The sequence below is a fragment of the Scleropages formosus genome, chromosome 13 (assembly GCF_900964775.1).
Source record: "Scleropages formosus chromosome 13, fSclFor1.1, whole genome shotgun sequence".
In the NCBI taxonomy this organism is placed as follows: Eukaryota; Metazoa; Chordata; class Actinopteri; order Osteoglossiformes; family Osteoglossidae; genus Scleropages; species Scleropages formosus.
This window is the reverse complement of record NC_041818.1, coordinates 14,816,676-14,840,548: the sequence shown is the minus strand read 5'-3', so window position 1 is coordinate 14,840,548 and position 23,873 is coordinate 14,816,676. Positions and strand designations below refer to the sequence as shown.

General features: G+C 42.2%; 1 protein-coding gene across 2 annotated transcripts; it reads left to right on the top strand.

Moving 5' to 3' along the window:
• The first annotated feature begins 165 nt into the window (after positions 1-165).
• On the top strand, positions 166-23,790 carry mta2 (metastasis associated 1 family, member 2). Of its 2 annotated transcripts, XM_018744471.2 has the most exons (19): positions 166-327; positions 615-684; positions 8,932-8,999; positions 9,999-10,092; positions 12,382-12,499; positions 13,860-13,923; positions 14,072-14,189; positions 14,527-14,629; positions 16,754-16,853; positions 17,242-17,430; positions 17,565-17,639; positions 17,980-18,038; positions 18,432-18,532; positions 19,062-19,201; positions 19,498-19,726; positions 20,114-20,203; positions 20,361-20,479; positions 20,640-20,782; positions 21,578-23,790. In XM_018744471.2, the coding sequence occupies exons 2-19, from the start codon at positions 657-659 to the stop codon at positions 21,723-21,725; spliced, it is 1,986 nt and encodes a 661-aa protein (XP_018599987.1). In that variant the 5' UTR covers positions 166-327; positions 615-656; the 3' UTR covers positions 21,726-23,790. The 2 variants fall into 2 exon arrangements, with proteins under 2 accessions (XP_018599987.1, XP_018599986.1); XM_018744470.2 differs by having other exon boundaries at positions 166-684.
• Positions 23,791-23,873: the final 83 nt, after the last annotated feature.

The window sequence follows — 23,873 nt, the reverse complement described above, 5'->3', positions numbered from 1 at the left end:
ACAATAAGGTAATGCGACAAGGCGACTCGTCCATTCGCTTCAGACTCCAAGCGCCACATTTCCGGCGTCGCCGCGTTAGCGTCTTGTCGTACGAAGAATCCCGAGTGACGTCATGCGTCCGAGGGCCGCGAGGGTGACGTCGGTTTGAGGGGAGCAGGGGGAGGGGTGAGTGTGTGAAGTGAGCGGAGGTGAAGAAGAGGAGGATAGGAGCTGGGAGCGGAGGATGGGAGGAAGAGTGGAGTGAGAGAGAGCGCGCGCGCGCGCGCGACAGAGAGAGAGCGAGGGCGAGCTGCTGCCTGGCTATCGAGGGGCCGTGTGTGTCTGTCTGTAAGTGTGAATGCGTGAGTGAGTGCGGGAAGCAAACGGGGAGTTCGTTACCTGAGAGAAACAACACAAAGACTCACTTTAACCCCTCAGAATCACTCTAACGGAAACTTTAAACTTTTTTTCCGTTCTTTACCCGCTGCAGCTTGGGCTGTAGCGCCGGCCGGGTCCGGGGCTTTTGTTCCGCGCCGGCGTGGACGACAGTGAAGGCGGAGACATACAAATAAGCTGCAGGTCGGCGATTTTATTATTAGTATTTTTATTTTTATTTTGCCTGTTCTTCCACGCAGTCGGAGCACCGCGGCGCCGGTTCGCGCTGAAGAAGCGAGAGAATGGCGGCCAATATGTACAGGGTCGGAGGTAAGCGCTGTTTTATTTCCACAGCCAATGGCAGCGCGCTCGCTTGGCGTGTTTCCGCAGCGCAGCCCGGCGCGCGAGCCGCCCCGGCCCCGCCGCTCGCGCGAGCCGCCCCGGCCCCGCCGCTCGCGCGTCCGCCTCGCCGCGTCCTTTCGTTTCGGCTCCATCCAGCAGCACCGACTTAGCCGCGCGCGTGCTAACATTTCCTGTTGTCGTGAGCCGCCAGAAGAGATCCGGAGCCCCGGCTGCAGTGCAGGGGGCAGCAATTCCGTGTTTTGCACTTTAATTTAGGCCGGTCTCCCCGCCGGCGGCTAACTGATTAGCTATAATAGCTGCTAAAAATACCGCGGCGGCCGTCGAAAGTGCTCCGTGTTCGTGGCCACAGGAGCAGCCTGCACTGCACTCTCTCGTCTCGTTTTTGAAACGAATCTTTTCTTCAGCGGATACACTCGTCACAGTGTTTTATTCGCTAGCTGCAGTTTTCTTCTCCTGAAGAAGAGCGCGTCGCGGCAACTGATTCGGCTCCGCTTGCTTGGCTGCAGCTTTGCCGCTGAGCCTGAGACTGAGAGTGAGTTGCCGTTGGTCGGTGAAGACTGAGCGCCGCCGGTGATGGTGGGACAAGAAGCCGCCGGCTTGCTTTGTTCCTCCTGCACCGGCGGGGAGACGCGACGAGGTGCCGACCTCCATGCCCATCAGCCTGTCTCCTCCCTCCTCTACTGATCTCTTCATTTCCTCCGATTAGCCACTTCGGTTAAACGCAGGACGCACCTTCTCGGAGGTTTTGCACCTTGGCAGTAGGCCGGCAGGTGGCGTAGTGGTTGGGGGGGAGGGGTTCTTTACAGTCTGTGTCGTTCCTGGTTCTGTTCCCACGCACTCGCTCAAGGTACTTGGCCTGAACTGATGCACAGGGAGAAGATCTGCTATAAACTTGTGAATCATTGTAAAGTTATTTGCCCTCATGAGTCATTTTTAGACAAAGCAAAGGCATCGGCTGTTTGTACGGGCTATGCGCGTTAATGGAAATTAATGCGGTGAGGAGGCTTGAGAAGAGGATCCGCACAACTCGTCTCCTGTCTCCATCCCCTCCATGAAGTTCCCCAAGGCCAGCTGTGTCTATGTAGGTCACGGTGTGTTGAGGAGGATGTGCGGCGCTTTCTCGCTTCTCTGACCGTGTACCTGGGGGTGGTCGGTGGGGCGATGTGCTCCCTCTGCGTGTAGCGTGCGAAGGTGAGATGTGGCCTCGAGTCTTTTTTGGAAACTGGATCTCCTTCCCTGTCTCAATATGCATGGAGCCACTGTGGATCTCTGCGTTAAAATTCCTACTGAGTGTTATGAGGAATGTGGTGAAATTGCACTTGGTGTGTGTTGATTGGTACAAGTTAATACCCTGTTAGTGGAAACACTGTGAGAATTGCGCATGTCGTGGGCTTTCAGACGGAAATGTGGCCCCCTAAGTGTAAAGGATAGCTCTGTTATATCGGTATATAACTAGTCACTCGGTATTTTGGTGGGTTCTTTCTGTAACCAGTATTGTACGGTTAGTACAACTTATGGGGTTGTTCTATCAAACAGTGAGGTTAAACAGACTATTGTCATCTTGACTGGTTTCAGCTGTTTCATATCAGGTCCATTCACAATTTATGATGCATTAGGTATTGTGGTGGTTAGAGGTGCCACCTTGCACTTGGAGTAGGAATTAGAACCCAGGTCCTTCAACTGTAGTAGCTTTGAGCACGGTCGGGGGGGACAACCTACCTAGCTGTGTAAATGGATAAATTGTTGTAAGTCGCTTTCAAGAAAAGCATCAACTGAATGAACAAATGAAACAATAGGTAAAATATTGATTCTGTGTGTACATCCAACAAAGTGAGGAGCATGCTGTGGGGATTACAGGTTATTTTAGAATGTCTAATCTTTGCTGTAGGTCTGTGTTGGTCACCGTGAAGTCCTGCTTCACAGATTATGGTCCTTTTTCAGCGTACATGTATCAGCTCTCTGCAGATGGTGTTTCGCCATGTTGGGGAGCCTTGGCCCCGCTCCAGTGCCTTCAACACTGCGCCTCCTACACCGGCGCGACAAAGAAATTAACCCCTGCAGTGCCCCTCTCTCGCGAACTCCGCTGTGGACTTGCACAGCACTGTCCTCCACAGCTGCATAGTTGACTGTGTTCCACACTCTTGTTCCTCTGTCTGCCAGGAATGGTAAGGGAGTGATAAGAACTGCCCAAAAAGAAGAAATGAGCGTAATGTCGCTGTTATGTAGCAGTCTTAATTGTGGCATTGCTGAATAAAAGAGGACCTGCAAGAATTGGGTCAGAAAGTGATCACTAGTAGCTGAGCTTTAGGCTTAAAGCCCAGATGAACCCAGTAGAGCTTTTATTGAAAATGATTTGGTTGCATAATGTTTTATGGAGCCAGTACAGCTTAAAAATCACAGGGTATGTTTTTTGCATTTGATATGGTGATGTCAGGGGGATGTTCATAAAAAATTTACTTCAGCTGAGATATGGGCCATGTATTGCTTCTCATTTATTTCTGGTTGTGTTGGAAAAGTCTTAATCTTAAGTTTTTGCTTTGTAAACATGTGCTATGGCACCAAATGAGCATAGTGCATATATGAATAGTGTAGGCCTGAGTTATTAGACGTTGTTATGGACAGACATTAGGTGCAGTCTTATGGGTAACTCTTTGGAAAGTGCAGAGTTTGATTTCCTAGGGGGCTCTTGGTGGTAGAGAATTCACTTTTCTGCTTTTTTTTTTTTTATTGTGAACTTTGTGAGGCTTAAGAATGCTGTTCTGTGGCAGAAAAGAGACCTTACACTGGAAATACCATAGCTTACTTAAGCATTGACAACACTGGTATAATTGTCTTGCCTTTATTTCTCAGTACCATCTGACTACCATCTGAGCAACATGCTTGAGGTGAATGTTACCCAATCATATCACTGTTTTTAAGCCTTAAATTGATGGTCATCTGGCTTAATTTTGATTTGATTCAGTTTGAATAATTTTTTCAGACTTCATACTTATAAGCTCGTGTCGTATTTCAGTTCTGGTGCCCTTAATATGCAGAAAAGATGATCCACATTTAAATTACAGCTCACCATTTTAAGATGTTGTACAAAAAATGTCATATAGGAAGTTTCTGCATCAGTTAGACGAAGGACTTTCAAGATAAGGAAACTTTTAATACTTTAATTTCTGCTTCCTGCACATATTTGTTGCTCATTAATGTTTTGAGTAAGAGGTCCACATGTTTTCGAACCCATTGTTCAGTGGGAGCTCAGAGTACATGCAGTTTAAGTGTTGTGCAGTGTCTGTTTCTTAACTGAAAAATGGTTAATGTAACATTGCAGCTTCGTAAACATTTGCTTTTAAATGTCTTGGAGAGACTGATTTCTTTGTGCTGTGAACACTACATGTGTATACATTAAACTTATTAACGATGTGGTTTTTTTTTTAACAGTGATAGTCATTAAAAATGCTTGTATAGACCTCACAATCAGTAGCTGTCAAAATGTTTTATTGGATTAAATGGCATATTTTTGAGAACGGTTTCTAAAGATGCAAATTATATAAAAAAGTGACTTGTCTTTATTCACTGACAAGCGTTTCTATATATATATATATTTATTTTCCTATTTCTACAAGATGAAAAGGTCAAATGGGTCAGACTAAACAATACTGAAATATTTGTTTTGATTACAGGTGTTTCTCTGCTCGGAACACATTATGTGTTAAGTAGCTGGATGATGTATGAGTGGGGTTTTTTTTTTTTTTTATTTATTAAAAAAGAGGTCAGATTGCCGTTAACCAGTGAGCCAGGGAGGTGTTTGAAGCCTTAATGTCTGTGCACATTTGTTGCCTATTATTGGTGTTATATCCTCATGAGATCCTCTCCATTTGATGAAGAGCATGATGATGGTAACTGCATCCCTGTCCACTTTGACATGGCCATGACGGTATTTGACAGTGAGATATGCCGTCTGCTGTTCCTCGCATTGTGTCATTTCACATTATGTGAGGGGCTGTAATGGATGCCCTTTATGACAGTGTGATGAAACGATATTAATTTACATGTCATAGTTAATAATGACCTGAGCAGTTCATTTTACCTTTTCACTGTTGTATGAATTTGCTGAAAATTGCTTTTCGCTTGTGAATGGCAGGACTTTTGAATGAGCGCATTTGAGAACTAAGTGCAAGCCCCAGTTATCATGGACTTTGCATAATTTTTTTGGTGAAAGCAAAGCACTCAGTTGGTGCGCCTTGGACAATAAAAATTACTTCCTAGCACTTTAGCTTGTTTCTGGTATGTTTTGCAGCTTGCTCAGGTATTTGTATACATCAGTAGTGGTTTAAGCTTGGGTGTATGCTCTATTTATTTGGTTGTGTAGGTGTATACGATTTTAAAAATAGTCAGATAGGGGAAACAAAAACTTCGATAAAAGTTTAGTTGCCCTCACGTCCCAATTCTGTGTAATTATTAATACAGTGATTCGGGATAAAGTACCAAAGACATCTTTTAAATTATTTAAACAAATGTGTTGTACCGATTATCTGTACCTAATTGTTACATATTACTGCAGTGTAGTGTAAAAAGTCTTCGGGTAACTCAAGTGTCGAAGTTTCACAAACAGATGCTCATTCAGGAGGTCGCAGGACATCCTGAAACTCCTGTCATGGTCTCTGAAAATGGGGAGAAGATGCATTAAGGGAGTGCTGGATGAACATAACTTGCATTGTTTGCTCAAATGTTTTCTGCACTCTGGTTTAGACTTACCTGTAGGTTGTGAAGAGGTGGTTCAGGAGCACTGTTTCTCCATCTGGATTAATGTCAAAAGAGCATATAGTCAAGCAGACAATTTACAGCATGAAGTAATGTTTTGGGCTGTGGGGTTGAGCTGTGACCTGGGGACAAGGAATAGAACTTGCGATCTGGGCAAGTTAGGAGTGGGTTGTTCTTTTGAGATGTCTAATTAAGGGCTCCATAGAACTCTGTGCTTAAAATGTGTGTTTCATAAGCTAAGCATTTCATCTCAGACAAACTTAATCCATTTTAAAATGGAGGCTTTTGGTCTGGGGGGCAGGGGAACTGCTTTGAAAGGCTGCTGAATATTTTCCTTCATTGTATGGCAACTAATCAGAGATTGCAATATATGCTTAGTGTGTATTTCGTTTTTCAGTTATCTGAAGCTACGGTATTGACTAAGATTGGATCTAGTCAAGGATGTTATTACATTCAGCTTCTTGGGGGTCTTGGAGAAGAAATGTCTTTGCTCATCTCTACAACTGGGCATTTTATATAAGCAATTTGCAGTCCATACATAGTATTACACCCCTCCATTTTGGTTTGGTTTCTTAAGCACTGTACTACTTATGGCTCATTACAGTGGTAACAACATGAACATAAGAATCTCAAGGTGTGCTGTAATGGAACAAAGGAAGCCTTTCATAGGTGTTCTGACAATCTGTATGATCAGATCTTCCTGTAAAAGTCCAGCTCGGGTGCACGCAGCTCTGGCTTTGATGGGAAAACGTGGGCTGAGGCTGCCACACATACTTCTGAGAAAGACGAATATGGCTGAAATGTCCCACTCTTCTTTACTTCTGTCCAGTAACCTGAAAGTGCTGATGACAGAAAACTGACATGGTGTGTTGCCTTTCCTGTTCTGACATTGCAGTGCCCTAGTTTGTTGGACAGGTGGAAATGTAACTGTTATATAATGCCAGTCTGCCTTCCTCCTCATGTATAGCGTTAGAATCTTAAATCCACCTTTACGGTAATATGGAAATTGGGTTCTTTTAAGAATGTCAGCTTTTCGTTGCTATTTTTGGCTGGTTGACATTCCTTAGCTTGCAACACCTGTTGAAATAGTGTATGATCTTATGTATAGTTTCCTTCAAACAGACTATCATTCTGGTTTAAATCTCCCAGTTAGGTTTCTCCTTTTGCTTAGTTCCCAAATGTTTCCTTAGAAACCGTAGATTTATTCTGATCCATCACCACCATGCTCGTTCAACTCAAGGAGTAGATGATTTACTTTGTTGAAACGGCAATGGTTATTGAAAGATATGACCATTATTTGGAGTGCTGAGACTCCTTATAGACAGGGTCAGGAACTAGGCTATTTGGTGGTTTGGTGTAGACTTTAGGCTCCCTAACCATAGTAAAAGCATCTCAGGTGTTGTAAGGACACAGTCTTGAAAACAGTTGCTTGTCCAAGTCCCCCACTACTGCTGTTTTACACCTGAGTGAGGTGCTTACCTTGAACTGCTGTAGCAAAAATATACAACTTTGAGTTAATCAAAGGCTCTAAGTCATTTTGGATAAAAGCATCTGCTTTGCAACAACTTCATATCTCGTTTTAGCCTCTTGAAGCATTGTTTCTAGCGGGATTGCTAAATGTACAGAATCTGTATGGAGGTGCCTATTCAGATGGAAAAGGCAAATTATGCTGTTGTAGGTGTAGTTTTGTTCATGTTGGTCCCGTTAGGTTTTCAAAGTTATATAATTAGTAGGTGTTCAATGAGAGAAGTTATACTCTTATGAATTGGGGTAATGTGGAGACTCAACATTTTACTACTACTATGTAAAACATACATTAATTGATTGTAGTTTGGCGCTAAGCATAAAAACACAGGACAAAAATAATATACAAGATAGCCACAGTTTGCAAGCAGTAATTTACAAAACAGTTTAAGCATCAGTGTAACCAGTAGCAGTACACAAATGACCAAGCAGTTATCAGATGTTGTGCAAATAACCAGAAGGGTAAAACTGACCAGCAATGGGTGAGTTGGATGGTGATTCACCTAGGTAAGTTTAAGGAGCTGGAAAGCTTCAGGGAAGATGATTATTTTCAAGGACTGTGGCCTAAAATGGCTCATCGTGTGTGTGTGTGTGTGTGTGTGTGTGTGTGTGGGGAGGGTAACCTTTTGTTAACAGCTACCACTGTCCCTCTGCTGACTTCATAGGCTTTGCTATTGTTCCAGTGCAATGATTTTGTCCATACAGATACTGTGTTTTGCAATTCTAATTAATGAGGCTTAGAAATATCCAATTTACTGTGTGGTTGATGATTAGCACATTTTAAATCGTGAGAGTATATTTGGCACAATGTACTTGAGATTGAGGAAATATCAGCTGATCATTAATTTGCCTGATTCAAATCTGAGGATGCAGAAATTGATAATGTATGACTCCGATTGACAAGAGTTGTGCATTCCAGTACATATCTTTGTAAATGTTAGATCCCCAACGCTTGGGATGGTGAATTAGAATAGCTCATTATTGACCCAGCATTGGCGGGAGAGAGAGCAGTACTGGCACTGTTTTTTAGGTTTCATTTCACCTCGGAGCTCTGTAGTGGATTGATACCATTATTGAGCTTTCATTCATGCTTGGACTAAACCGCTGAATCAGCACTTTGTTGTGAATTTGATCACACAGAGCTTTTTGGACCTTGTGGTTAATTCTGTTGTTGTTACTGTGACACTGTGTATACTTTTTAATGCAGGTTGTATTCGCATTGTACGCTGAGTCATCACAAGGCCTCTGGGGCATAATTCATGCAGGAAGGGCTTCATGACTCGTACACTGTTAGGTTCAGAGCAGGGTTGCTTGGTGTGTGGTAAACTGGTGCCTACTCGATGCTTCATAAGGTTGCAGAGATGTACAGAAATTGAGACGGGGTGTTCCAGTATGCGTTTCCCTTCACAGCATGCACTTAACTTCACAGTAGCGCTAAGAGCTGCATTAAGTCGACACCATTGCAAACCACTTTGCAGAGTCCTTTTCTTTTGCAGGTGCCATCTGAGTACAAAGCTGGGTTTGTTGGTAGGAGGGAGGACCGTTGAGCCACTTGTTCATTTGGGCTCATACAGACTAGCCTTAGTTGTGCAGCTTAGAGAAGTGGCAAAGCACAAAATGCCTTTTGAGCCTAGTGACTTGTAAAAGGAAGATGGAGAAGTCTCGTCACTAATAGCAGGAATAGTTGCTTCACGTGTGTAGCCAGCCAAATGGAAGGTTGCAGGTGTGCTGACCTCTGCTGCAGTGTGTAGTGCACTGTTGGGTTCTGGGTTTTGTGACCAATGAGTGCTCTGTGTGCTTCATCTTGTGGAACAGAGACAAAATGCAGCCTTAATTTAGCATTTTAATCCATTGGGATAAGATGGGTTAACCTGCTGATGATGATCGTGTTTCTCACCTTTCTCTGTCTTTCTGCAAAATCACCTTTTCCCTCTACAGATTACGTGTACTTTGAAAACTCCTCCAGCAACCCTTACCTGATTCGACGCATAGAGGAACTGAACAAGGTGAGAATGGAGGAATTTGCACTGTTTGAGATACCCTTGTTTCGTTCAGTGTTCGACGTGTCCTTGTCCAAGGCGACTTGAGTGTTTTTAAGGTTACAGAAAGGAAAGTAGAAGTTCCACAGCTGAATGTAGTGGAGCAGCACTGGGTGAAGGTCCTCACAGCATTGGTGTTCAAAATGGGTAGCTGAAAGCCTCAGATGCTGTGGATCTAGGGCGGCATAAGGCACCTCCACTGTCTGTGCTCTGTGTGCTCTCTGCACATGCAGCGCTGCTGTTGTGAGGGCCAGCATCCTGCAGCGGCCCACTTACGTAATCCAGCACACGGTACAGACTCTGCTCCCCGCGTAAGGGTTAAGCTGCTTTATGTAACACTCTTAAACTCAAGGAAGCGCAGAATGCCATGAGAAAATTAATGTGTCTGGGGAATTAAGCGAGGAATCTAAATTTTGAGTGCCTTCCTTCAAATGCACTGGTTAAGTTTTTCTTTGAGGTGACAATTAACAGTGCCAGTGGGTCCCTGGGTGGAGGGGGAAATATTCACTTTTCTGTTCTTTCTGAATTGTTTCAGAAGGAACCGTGTATTTGGGTTTTTGTAACTTTAAAGAATTCTGGACATCTGTTGACATCTCTTTCAATTCTGAGCACTCAAGGTGCACTGGTTGGAAGCTGCAGTTTTTAACTGTTCCGTGCCTTTCTGCAAGTTCTTAAGTAAAGGCAACTGACAAAGGAATGGGAACTCATCTGTTTATGTGGGATTCACAGTTTCTCCAGGATTTTGAAACATGCACTGTGTGCTGTACGTTGGATTCATTTAATACATATGCCTTATTTTTCCTTTGTTTTATTATTGTATTATTACTATTTGTTTAAATATACCATTTGCCTGCTATATAGACTCAGTATTGTATTATGCTGTGTCTTGGACTTGGATCTGGGTTTGAAAAGCTAGGGTTGTCCAGTTGGGAGTATGTATGTGTTGATGCTCTCATGTCTCCCCAGACGGCCAATGGGAACGTGGAGGCCAAGGTGGTTTGCCTGTTCAGACGACGGGACATCTCGGGCAGCCTCAACACCCTTGCTGACAGCAACGCCCGTGAGTAGAGCACAACCTCCTGCTGGCTGCCCATATGGGCTGTTCTTTCGTTGGACTGTGTACTTACTGCTGGTCTCCACTGAATGTTCCTTTTCCGGATACAAAGCATTAATGGATTTGTGTTGCTTCCCCTCCCTGCAGGCCCCTTCCCCAAAATAAAGCCATGCTGTGGTTGAGGGCCCATGAGGCAGGGCACTTCTGTTGCTGGAGCCTGCTGTACACTCTGTTTAGATCAGTAAAAGTATAGAAGCTCAGGTTGGACACTGAAAGAATGATGGGCAGCAAAAATCTAGCTGTTTATTTTTCAGCAGTTATCCTTGGGGACTGTAGGGATTCTGTCTGTGCTGCTGTAATTTTAGGGAGTGCTCAATATCAGTCCAAAACTGGTTCCAGCTTTCACGAAGTACCACTGTACTTTTCTCATTGCCCTCCTCCTTTGTACTCAGATAGAAGGTCAGAATAGGACATGGCTTTCCATAAATGGTGCCCAAACACACAGTGTGCCCAGACAAGGTTTTCACACTTTCTGATAACTGGTCAAGCTTAAATGCTTTAATGAGTCAGTTTATCAAACTTAATTCTGAAACTGTATTTATTTTTTTAAAGCATTCTAACAGTCTTGACACCCCCCCCCAAAAAAAAAAGGATCCTACCAAAACTGATTTGGTGGTGGTGTTCTTGGCTGCCAGGTTTATCCATAGGACCCTTAGTTCTTTCCCATTCCTATACTTATAATTAATTGCCTTCCATGAGTATGGGAGTCTTATGTCCTTGCTTTACAAGAATGTACCATCTTATGACACAGGACAATAATTTGGCTTTTTTTAAAAAAAAAAATTTGGCTTTCAAAATGAAAGATTTGTCATTTGTCTTGCCCTGATGGTTTCCTCAGTTCGGTGTTTTGTAAAGGCCCTTTTGGCCAATAATGCAGTCAGTCCTGAGTTAACTCGCTATGAATCATTTAGCCTATCTGCTTCTGCTGTTTTTTTTTTTTTTTTTTTCTCTCCTGTCTTCGCGTCTTCCTATCTTCCCTTCAGTTATCATGCTTCAAATCCCTTGTTTGCTCCTCAGCACGAGCCGCTGCCTTGGCACTGTCCTGTTATACAAGACCTGGGCTTCTTTCCCAGTCTCCCCCCCCGTGCTCCCTCCAGCAGTTCCGCATCTCCTGTCTAAGAGAGGCGCTGTGCTCGGCTTGTCCCCTGGCCCTTGCGCTCCATGCAGAACAAAGGGCTCTTAATGCGTCCTGTGGAGCTCTGGCACGCACAGGGTTAACCTAAACACTTGCCTGTGTCTTTGTGAAGAAAGTATATCTGCGTGTTCACGCGTGCGTGCACGCATGTGCGCATGTGGCTGTATGAGCCTTCAGTGCATGTGTGTTTATGTGTGTGCGCTTTCTTTTTTTGGGGGGGGGGGTGTTGTATGTGGTGGTGGGGGATGGGCACCTCACGTTTAGTGTACAGGGGTTTCCTGCTGAGTCTTGCAGGGGCTGGCTGACTGGCCAATGGGGGGCAGGAGGGGTTAACAGGAGGAGGTGTGGCCTAAAGTTCCATCCCCCTCAGCCAGGGTTTCCTCCGGCTGAGTGCAGGGGCGGAGTCCACAGAGAAACTCCTCTGTTACAGTTCCTGCATCTCAGTCCTGCTGCTTCCTGGCAATTTTCTTGATGGCGATTGCGCACAACCAACACATTATTATGACACATATTTAACAGGTTTTTTTTCTAATTTTACAACTTGCTGTATTACTTTAACTGTATAATTTTCTGTGTTTTATATAACATGTGGGTACTGAAAGCAATCTGAGTAGTTTTTCCAAAGGGTTATGCTTTGTCCCAGACTTTTTTTTTTTTAAATCACATTAGATCAATATACTGTATATTCACTTTTTAACACTGTCCACCATTGGGGAATTAATATTCTTTCCCATTTCACGCAGCTAGTTAAAAAAGCAGATGGAACGGCTCCTTATTTCAGCATGGCCACATATGCTGGTATCAGCAAAGCTTCTCTAGTGTTCTCTGTGTATATCAATCACAGGCGAAGCAGTTGCAACACTGAGCGACACACACCCTCATCTTATACTGAGTGGCATGGTATATGTAATTGGTGCCTTCTGTTTGCCTCTAAATCCTGTAGAAACTCTATTCCGTTTCATCATAAACTGATATGATACCGAGTTGATCCAAGTTTATATGCTGTAAGTGTAGGAGTTACCATGTATGTGTTTGCCATGTCTGTGCATGAGATGTATTTTTTGGGTGGTATTTGATTGAGTGGTGTGCTTGTACTGCAGGGGACTTTGAGGAGGAGTCCAAGCAGCCATCACTGTCGGAGCAGCAGAAGCATCAGCTGAAACATAGGGAACTCTTCCTGTCCCGGCAGTTTGAGTCCCTGCCCGCCACTCACATAAGGTACAGCAGCCAAGGGGAGGGGTGTCTATTTCTCTGGGTCTGTCCACTGCCTTTCTGGCATCCCTGGAAAAACTGGAGAAATGTGCTTACAAGTGGCCTCATCCCATTATAGCCCAATGTGGCTTGGTGTTTCAGCCTGATACAAGTTCATTTCTGGCTTTGTGAAATGTTGATGAAAAAGCCATAAGAGGAAGATATGGGTTATGTGATCTAGAAGAATTGCACTTGTGTATAGCATTTACACTGTTTATTGAAAGGACCTCTGAGTTTTGTTGTGGTCCAGTCCAGATATGGATCTGAGTTCAGAAAGGGTTGTGTACAGATCCAAGTGATATTTGGTTTCAAAATACCTTATTTCAGTTAACCCTCACTAAATGTTAAACTAGCCCCACCCCCACCTTATGAATGTAGCACGATCCAGGAAAACCCTTCCTAAAGTGATTTCTCATACATTTACATTTGTTCATTTAGCTGACACTTTTTTCCAAAGCAACTTAGTGTCAAGCTGCTCACAATTATTTACCCATTTGTACAGCTGGGTAATTTTACTGGAGCAATTTTAAGGTAATTACCTTACACAAGGGTAGTACAGCTCAAGGTGGGAATTGAACCTGCAACCTTTGGGGTCCAAAGGCAGCAGCTCTAACCACTATGCTACCAGCTGTCCCAGGTGGTAGGTATAAAATTTTACTGAAGCTAATGATAATTACATGTTCCTGAGCCCCAAGCATGATACCCATATGCTAAAAAAAATCACCAAATCTCATTAAAGTGGACACAATTTAGTAGTTAACATTATTGTAACAAGGCAGTTTCCTGTCATTATCGTTCATCTCTTTTGTAGCTTTACCAAACACTTAGTAAATGCTCACAAACAAAATACGTCAGTTTAATCTCTAATGCAAAGACTAATTAACGAAAACAATACAAATAAATTTGTACTGCACTCTAAACAAGCTCTCAGGGTGTCTCACATCACGGTTAGTCCCCAGTCAGTTTGTGTGGAGTTGGCAAGTTTTCTACATTTGCTTGGGTTTCTACCCACACTTGAAAGACATGTTTCAGATGAATTGGTGACTCTAAACTGCCCGTTGTGGGTTTTTTTTTTTTTAAACATTCTAATGCGGTATAGATGGGTGAATGAGTGTAGAGACATCATTTTAGTTCATCTACAGTTTTAAGTCACTCTTGATAAAGTTGTCACAAATGTTTGTATTTTGAGGTATGACCGTTTGTGAGTAGTTTTATACAAGGAAAGATTACAAGCTATTTGTTGAAAAATACTGCAGTGTTAATTTGCATTTAGCTGTCTGTGTGACTGTTGATGTCAACGCCTGATTGCCATATTCTTTGCTCACAGGGGCAAATGTAACGTCACCTTGCTGAATGAAACGGATGTACTAGCAAGCTATCTGGAGAAAGAGGTAAATACTCTGAGGGTCCAAACTGGTGTCAAAACAATAAGACCATGTGCCTGGTCAAAATGAGCATTGTGGTTCAGGTGTACTATCAGTTCCATTTCTGTAGGTGAGGTTCAAGGTTTCACACCACCGTTTCCATGTTGTATCCCAGGATTGTTTCTTCTACTCTCTGGTGTTCGACCCAGTCCAGAAGACCTTGCTGGCTGACCAGGGGGAGATCCGAGTGGGCTCCAAGTATCAGGCAGAGATTCCTGATAAACTTGCAGAAGGTGAGCAAGACTGATAGGACTGTGAGATACTAGGGGTCTTACCTGTTACATTGCTTCTGTTTTGTAGGATATCTATTTCATACATTTTTACTGGAGACCATAGTCAACTTGAACTTTATTTGTGCTAATATTTGGTATAGTAGTAAAAAAAAAAAAACCTAGTTAGTGATTATTATGGGTAGGTTGTATTTCCTTATACATCTGAAAAGACCATCACCATGAAGGCAGAAATGATTTATGTTTGATGTGCACATGCATGGTCTGAAACTTGCACAGCTTTCTGAGAGGGTGTTGCTGTGTGGTAGCCCTGAGCATGGCCATCTGTCCTCTCTTGTAGGGGAATCTGACAGCCGCATTCAGGAAAAGCTGGAGACCAAAGTTTGGGATCCCAACAACCAACTGAAGGACTCGCAGATTGACCAGTTCCTGGTGGTGGCACGGTGAGCTTCCCTTCTTGACTCCTAACCTCCTTAATCCCCTGACACCCAGCAGTGGTTTGCATTTTAATAGTTTTGAACTGTTATGTAAATGCAGGTTCCTTTTGAGGAGGTATTACTAAGTATATTTTGAAATACAGGCATCCCTTGATTTACTGAATTAACCTGTTCCTATGATGTGGTTATTGAAATTTACTGTACCAAAAGCCTATTGCCCATTATTTTAAATGGGGGGGGGGGGGGAATGTGTTCCCAGCCCATCCAAAAACCTCAAGCCATTTTTCCCAAATATCACCAGAACATTGTAAAACACCTATACAATTATCAACCCATGATTTCAGCGCAATATAAAACACATTTGCACTCTTACTGCTCTGAGGTATTTCCCATTTTTCTTTTTAATTGAGCAGTTCTCGACAGGATGAGCCAAGCAGGGATCCACTGAGCACGTCTTGTTTGCTATGAACACCTTTCAAAAACTGCGCACTGTTGGCAAAATGCACATACATGGCTGAACCATCTGCTGGCTTTTTCCTGCTCATTGCTAGGCTGTCTCTGCACTCATTCAATTAAATAACACACCCAATATGGCCAACAGACAATCCAATGGAATTTCATACACTTCCCATAATGCCCTACTCTCCTAAAGCAAGTCACATCCCTAACACACCAAAAGATGGAAATATCTGGATGCAGACACCCCAATTATAGTGCATTAGTATATTTACACTTCAGTTGTGAGATGCATGATTTTTGCTTTCTTTTGGATATGCTTCAGAGAAAATTTTTTTTTTTTTTGACGACCCCCCCCCCCCCCCCCCCCCCCCCGTAAATCAAATATTTAGTATAAAAAGCTGTTAGCTGAGAGTGGTTAGACATTTGGATAATTTGGCTCATGGATGATTATGATATAAAAATGCTGCAAAGATCATTGTCTACATCAATGCAAAACATAGATACCATGCTATTCGATGCCCTGTGTAGTGTTACTAATAAATAGTTGACTTTAAAGATCAAATTTTGCAAGCAATGATTCTCTAGTGATGCTAATGTAAGGATATTTGTTATTAAAGCTTTTATTATGATTGTTGTGTACGTGGCAATTTCCTCACTGCCAGCATTGTGAGGGTACACAACCCCGAGTGAGCCCAGGAGCAGGTCCCGTACTAAACTCATTTTGCAGACCTTTTCCGTGTCTAGTCCTGCGCTCCTGTTCATCTTCAGTCACCATTTCTGTACATAGCAAATTAGACACAAGTTTCACATGCACCTGAACTCCTTCAGTGCTTTATTTCTAAATTGGTTCAAAGGAGCTATGTTCAAATCACATTTTGTGCTGTAGTACCTTTGATAAGGTACTTCCCGGGAACTGAACAGTAAAAAAAAATTACCCGGCTGTGTATTAAAAAGTAGCTTAAGTCACTTTGGAGAAAATCATGGCTAAATGAATTAATCTTTTTCGGTTCTGACAAGTGACATTAAGTGATGGTTGCGATTGAGATTTTTAGGCTCATACTGTTTCCTGTGGTTAACGGTACTTCTAAAGAGCCCACTAGCCATAATATTAAGCTGGTCATAAGTTCTGCTGTGATTAAGACTATTGTAGAGCAACAGTGTAGCATTCCTTTTCTGTGTATTTGAATTAAGTTCGTCATGTAATAAGTGTAAAATTCATAAACGTCAGTTAGCGTGATGGTCAGAAGTTCTGCCTCGTACTCAAACGACTCAGGTTTGAATCCCACCACCCACTATAGTAACCTTGACCAAGGTACTAAATTTCCCTAGTAAAACTTACCCAGCTGTGTAATGGGGTAAGTCATTACAAGTTGCTTAATGTTGTAAGCTGCTTTTGAGAAAAGTGATAAATGTAAGTTGGTGAAACTTATGAGTTCATGTTCTTGGTTAAGTTGCCTGGTACTTCCATCTCCTGGACAGTGATGGAACTACAACACCTATTTGTAGAAAGAATTAGTTTTATCCTATTAGCAGAAATGAGGTTTAACTGGTAAATATAAAAAAAGCTTCTCTTTCAGTTGTGAAAGAGCTATTCTCTGTGGTGAGTTACACTCAGGCACAGTCTCGTCTGTACCCTATGTGTGCTGGATGTCTCACAGAGGTGTTTTGTAGGGCCGTGGGGACGTTTGCTCGCGCCCTGGATTGCAGCAGCTCCATTCGCCAGCCCAGTCTACACATGAGTGCGGCTGCAGCCTCGCGGGATATAACACTGGTAAGTTCCTGGGATGTACGCTTCCCACTTAGTCACGAAGTCACATTTGCTCCTGCAAAGTTTTTCTGTTCATATTATCAGTCAGTTAATACAAGCATGATGGAGTCGCATGCTAAAGAGAATTACGGCCCATTTTCACACACACTGCTCCCTTACATGCTGATACAATATTGCAATAAAGGGTTTACTATCCTTTCTTGAAGTATCACACCTTAAATTGCCTGAGTTATACATCTGTACAAGTATCAAATTCAACGGTAAAGTCAGTGCGAAAAACTTGCTTGCTTTGAAAGTAGTCGCACAAAGGCAAACTCAAATGTGACACACTAAACCGTAGAGGGATTTGATGTTAAAGCAGCAGAAGCTGACTGCTCTGTGCTTCCTCTAGTTCCATGCCATGGACACCCTGCAGAAGAACGACTATGACCTGGCACGTGCCATGTCCACGCTGGTGCCGCAGGGTGGGCCTGTGCTGTGCCGGGATGAGATGGAGGAGTGGAGTGCTTCGGAAGCCATGCTGTTTGAGGAGGCACTAGAGAAATATGGCAAGGATTTCAATGACATTCGCCAGGACTTTGTGAGTGTGCGACCTGAGAGGGCTAACTCTTTGTTCTCTAGATGAGTGCTTGCATGGCTCCTGAGATTTAGTAATATTGGATGTTTTGTGGGTGGCATGGTTGGTGATGCACTATGTTTTACTACTCTCCCCAGTTACCTTGGAAATCACTGGCTAGTGTGGTCCAGTTCTACTACATGTGGAAGACGACAGACCGCTACATTCAGCAGGTATGGTGGCTGGATATGATCTCATTGTCTGTGTGTGGTCTTTAATTTTACGTGACAGGAGTCACTGAGTCACTTTGTACTGTTACGCAAAAGTTTAATAGTTTGAAGAGCTTGTGAACTTCAGCAGGTATGTTTAATACTTTGTAAACTCCAGCAACTACAAATCTAATTGGAACCCCTCTTCTTCTTTGCCAGTACCAGGTTCCTTAAATAAGTTTCTGGCAGAAATTACATCAGTCCTTGTAAATTTTAGTGTAAAAAGGAAAATGTAATCACTCTAATACCATATTGTACAGGCATTTTGAGTTTGTGTTGTGTTTGTGCATTCCCCCCGGTCTAGAAACGTCTAAAAGCAGCTGAGGCGGACAGCAAGCTAAAGCAGGTGTACATCCCAACCTAGTAAGTATCCCTTTTTGGTAATCTGGTGCACAGTGGGCTAATCCTCTGTGCAGAACAGATCTGATTCTGCATTAGTCAGTTTTTGGGATTAAAGAGACTTTCTACATTTAGATCTGATCTTCTCTCATTCTTGTGCTGACTGAGCAATAAATGGTGTGGCCATTGGTCTTCCGGTGGCTTGAGCGTAGGATTCTGTGACCTAAATGTAATGGTTGAATTTTTTTACCATGTTATGAGATCCAAGAAGTTATTTACTAGTTTTACTGAGCCACTTTGTACTGTTATGCAAAAGTTTCATAGTTTGAAGAGCTTGTGGACTTCAGCAGGTATGTGTAATATTTGTAAATTCCAGCAACTACAAATCTAATTGGAACACCTCTCTTTCTTTGCCAGTACCAAACCTAACCCAAACCAAATCATGGCCCCTGGCAACAAGCCAGGGATGAATGGCGCAACTGGTTTTCAGAAAGGACTCAGCTGTGAGAGCTGCCACAGTGAGTGATCTGTACCACTACTTCTCTGTGACTGAAATGTGCACTAAATTGAACGGCATTCAAGGCTACAATAATTGTCAAATACTCTGTGCTTAAAGAGTAGCACAGGACTCTCAAATATTTAAGTTCTGTCAATATTGTGTGATTCAGCTTTGAGCATATTTTTCCCCAAAATGTCAGGTTTAACTGGTGGATTTTGTCAGTGACAACATCCTGGTGTTTTTTTTTTTTATTTTTTAAAACATGGAATCAATTTTGTCCTAATGCAGTAGCATCCTTATTGCAGGGTTATGAAAAATCTCTCCTTTTTATCATTTACCTTTTAATGTATTTGAAGGATTAAACACTATCAGTTTAGCTATTCCATCTCTCGGTACAAATAATTGTAAAATTATAAAGTCTACAGTCTTTCTTGGTACTTTGATCTTAAGATGAATATCAAAGTAACTTAATTTTGAAATATTACTGTAAGCTGCTTCAGAATTATAGCACTGTCCTCTTTTTTTTTTTTTTTTTTTTTTTTTTCTAGCTGCTCAGTCACCACAGTGGTATGCTTGGGGGCCTCCTAACATGCAGTGCCGACTGTGCGCATCATGCTGGATTTACTGGAAGAAATATGGAGGTCTCAAGACTCCCACACAGCTAGAGGGTGCTGCTAGAGCAAGCTCAGTATGTCTAGCATTGCTGCAAATACCTTTATCCACCATAATAATTAGAAAAATCTTCAGCTGTGTTATGGTATTACTAGTGTACAATATGGTCATGGTGGTGGTATAGTAAATTGTCTAAATTTGAGTATTTTTTTTGACTGTAACCCACTGAAGTCTAGATTTTTGTGCTGTTTATATTTACCTGTTGATGTTGTGCAGCTTACATATGTAGCCTTTGCTACTTGCTTTGTTTGGTTGGTGTTTGCAGCCTTCTGTTTCTCAGAACTGATTGAGCTCTCTTCCTTTACAAACTAGGATTCTGCCCCCAGAGGTCACATGACCCGCCAAGAAGTTCAGGGCATGTCCCCTTTCACCAGCAGCGCTGGCCGAGCCAAACTACTGGCCAAGAATCGGCAGACTTTCATACTGCATACCACCAAATTGACCCGCATTGCCCGTAGAGTGTGCCAGGACATCCTGCAGCCACGCCGAGCTGCACGCCGACCGTATGCCTCGATCAACGCAAATGCCGTTAAGGCTGAGTGTAAGTTGTTTGTGAAGTCCTTGACAAAAAACCACTAGTACTATTCTAAATAAGCTTTACTGAGGATTAATTAATTTTACTCACGTAACTGATGCTTTTCCCCAGTTACCAACATACTTTGTACACTAAAGCTACGTATTTTTCCAAATACCATTACTGAGAGTCCAAGGTATGTACCTTGCTTAAGGATACAGCAGCATGATTAGGGATTTTAAGGTAATTGTAACAGCTATGCCACCTGCTGCCTTCATTAAAATAAAAATTGCTTTTGAATTTACAGGATCACTTTGTTTATCTAACTGTTTAAGGTATAAGATCTCAAATGTAGCAGATCTTTTTTTTGTCTTGACTAATTTTGATCTTGAATTATTTTTTTCCATTTCACAGGCATGATCAGGCTCCCTAAAGCATCAAAGTCTTCTTTAAAGAACCGCCCCGTAGTTCGACCAACTCTGATCACCATTGTGAAAGAACTGGGTGAGAATTAACTACCAACGCATGGCCAGGTTTAGGATTTCAGCACTTCCTGTTTGTATGTTTCGGTGGTGTCTAGAGGACATGGTTATAACATCACTGCTCTCAGGTCTGAGACCTTTTGTCCTTCTGTTTTTTTTTTTTTTTTTTTTTTCTTCAGCTGCCCAAGCTCCTTTGAAGTTGAAAGCTCCTCGAGGAGCTCCAACTCCCATCAACCGAAACCAGGCCAACCAACCCAGAGCAGCTTCCAACTTGCTCGGCAAGAGACCCTTTGACAGCGTGAGTCACCTGCTTTTCTGCTTGTTTGTGTAACTTACTCCCGTATGGACTGTTGGATTGTTGCACTCTCCTTGTCCTCCAGTCATCTGGTGTGCCATGGCAAGTGTGGTGCCGTGGCTTTATTCTCCTATGTTTTGTGACCTTACTTTGTGTTCTATAGATGGCTGGGCTCCCCTTTGCTGCAAATGGTAGGCCGTTTACTTCTGGAATAAGGACAACTTCCCAGTCTGTAATCAAGCGCCAAAAGGTCAATCAAGGAGATGCCCCAAACCCTGTAGTGTTTGTGGCCACCAAAGACACAAGGTAACACAGAGCTAGACTGGAAAAATTAGACATTTTGTTTTGGAGTTGCTCTTTGTTAAAATACTGCTAGTAATATATGGTTTGATTCTGTTGCGGAAAATGTGAATTCTGTAGTTCAGTCTGCCAGTTGAGTAAATGAAATTTTAATAGTTGTAATTGGGTAGACCAGTTACTTCCTTTAAAACTGAAGAAGCTGAGCTTACAATATATACAATTGGTATATATACTGGATTTTAGCGTAACTTATGAAATACTCTTAATACTGCATTTTCTGGAGCTGCACTAAAGATTTTCACTCTTCTCTACATGTTATGTTGATGATGTGACAAAGCTTGATTGATTGATAGATTTATTGATTGATTAATGTATGTTTTGTCCAGATTCAAATAGGTGAATGTTTCCCTCACATGTGTAATTTCCTGAAAATCTGCTTGTAAAGAGATTAGTCATGAACTCTGACAATTAATATAAGGGGTAATGCATTCCTGACTGAGTCAGGTCAATCCATAGTTAAAAAAAAAATCCCCCCCCTTTCACCAAACATGGAAAATTCATGCCTTATTTTTTCAGTATGGAGAAGATTCCGAATAAGATTAAGTGTAAAACTGCTCTGGGCAGTTTTTAAATCAAGGCTTAAGACCCACCTGTTCAGAATTGCTTATAAACACATCTCTGTGCTCCTTTTTCAGTGTTCCTCCTTGACTACTCTTTTTTTTTTTTTCTTTCTCCTCCTCTTTTTAGTTGTTGTTCTTGGTGGCTCCTGGGTTGTGATTAACTGATTTTACTGTGTTTCAGAGCCCTACGAAAACGCTTGAGTCAGGCAGAAATGAGACGCGCAGCCAGGAAACCCCACCTCCCTGTACGAGTGAAGCTGCCTCCGCGACCACTCTCAATGCCCATCCTGCCCTCTAGCACCAGTGAGCCCATTGTCCTGGAGGACTGAGCAGCACAGGGGGTTGCTGCACCTGCTGCCTCCCAGCAAACATGCCATATTTGTAGTGCACCACTTTCTCCTGTTAGTTTGTTCTTTGGTTATTTTTTTTCTAGTTCTGCTGCTTTGCAGAAACTTGGTGTGCTCACCATAAACAAATCTACACATACTTTTTTTTTTTTTTTATCCGACTTTGCAGTTTAAAGCTCTTTATTCATTTTTCCTTGCCTTTATAAATGAGTTTTTAAAAAGTAATTTAAAGCAAGTGGTCATCCTCAAGTAATTATGAAAAAGCACACTTTGTTTTTCTTTCAGGTTCTTTGTGTAAATATTTTAAACTGAGACGTGATACTTGTTTGGGGCTCAGTGGTGGGGTGGTAAGGGTGGGAATTTTAACATTTATATTAATTTGGTTTTTTTTGATGTTCTGCTGAGAAATGTAGATGCCCTGTTTTCTTACCACCTAAACCCATATATTATTTCTATAGGCTAACAGTGAATTCAGCCATCTATGTGGAACCATTTATAATTCTTTTCTTAGCCGTCTTACTGATCCCCTCCCTGTGAAACCATCTCATCCAAGATGGAGAAATGAATGTGAAAGGCCTTGAAACCTGTTCCCCCCCCCAGTGCCCAGCTTCCGTGGAATTACTACATGCAGCATAGAAAGTAAAATTGGAAGTTTTCTTTTGGTCCTGATGTACATATGGTACAGTGTAAATTTAAGCTGTTAAGACTGGGCCAGACTTCAGACCATGAAAACACGTTAATTAGTGGGATTGGGAGCACATGGAGGGTGCTTAAAATCCCATCTTCTGTCAGATAAAAAGTGGTTATCAGCAACCGCTGTCATCTGATTTCAGAAGGACAATTTTTCTAATGCTGTATATACTTGCATTTACATTTTTTGAACTGATTAATTTCATGTCATCCTCCTTTGTAAGTTAAGTTCCAATTTCAACTTCACTTTACCTCCCATGGAATCTTTTCCATCTGGAAATAACATGACAATATGACTATGTATAAAATGTATAGATGTTAGTGAAGGAGGAAGAGAAAAATTTTGAGGGCTCATTGTCCAGGATAGCAGTAATACAGCTGATGACCACTGGGGGACTGCATAGCTAATTGGAACTGAGAATCAGCACTCCTAGATGGAAGTTTGTTCCCTGTGGGAAAAATTGGAAAATGATAAAGTGCAAGAAAGTTCATTGAATGAATTTATACATGCAGTATGACTGCACTGATTGAGGTACTTGGCCCATTTTGTTAGGTTACTTATTGTACAACCTATAACAGGCAACTGAAGAAAAACTTTTGCTTTAATTTGAAAGTGTTATGTGCAGCTAGTAATATTTTGGAAAGAAAGTCATGTAAAATTAAATATGGGGTTGTTGGGTTGTAATGTCTTTACAGTAGGAAACAGACCTGATTCCAAAGGGGTGTGGTAGGGATGTAAAGCCATAGGAGATGCTAGATGGATACATGGTGTGTAGCAGCTGAACAGTGCTGCCTGGAGTGTCGAATGACTGTCATCCGAGAGTTGAAAGGTAATGCAAGGAGAGGACACTGGATGAGCAGTGTCACTGTATGCATACCAGTGGTGACTCGAAGAAAACTGAGATTTTGAAAGTTGACTCGGATAGCAAGTCTTTTTTTTTTTTTTTTTTTTTTCCTCCCCCCCTCCCCTTTTTTCCTTTTGCCCCCTTCCTTCCTCTATCCATAGACAGATGACAAATGTCATTTTTGCTTAACTTTTAATTTCCTCTCTTCTGCTCTTAGTAATAATCCTCTTACTGCCTGTGGTTTAAGGTTTGGCGTTTTAATGTAAAAATCTTTGCATTTTGGAATTTTGTTTCTGAAGCAAACGGAGTGATAAATCCATATTAAATTGAACGTGCTCTGAAATTATAGGCCTATTTGATAGAATTTCGGTAATTTTATAAAATCTGAAGCTTGTAATTACTCCGTATTGTGGAGAAGTTTAATACTGTACATGTGAACAGTGGTCTGTATTACCAGAGGTGGAGGGGGATGAAGTGGGTTAAGGAGAAGGGTATTTGAATTTTGTACATTGAAAAAAGATGCTACAATTTTTCTCAAGTGTTTTTTATTCCAATGTCTCTGTATACTATTAATGTATCTTGAGATAAAATAAAG

Excerpts from the sequence above, each read along its gene's own strand:
- mta2 (XM_018744471.2), top strand. The coding sequence starts at position 657 with ATGGCGGCCAATATGTACAGGGTCGGAG. Across the intron at positions 12,500-13,859 it reads CTGCCCGCCACTCACATAAG|GGGCAAATGTAACGTCACCT; the intron begins GTACAGCAGCCA and ends CTTTGCTCACAG. Across the intron at positions 14,190-14,526 it reads TCCTGATAAACTTGCAGAAG|GGGAATCTGACAGCCGCATT; the intron begins GTGAGCAAGACT and ends CCTCTCTTGTAG.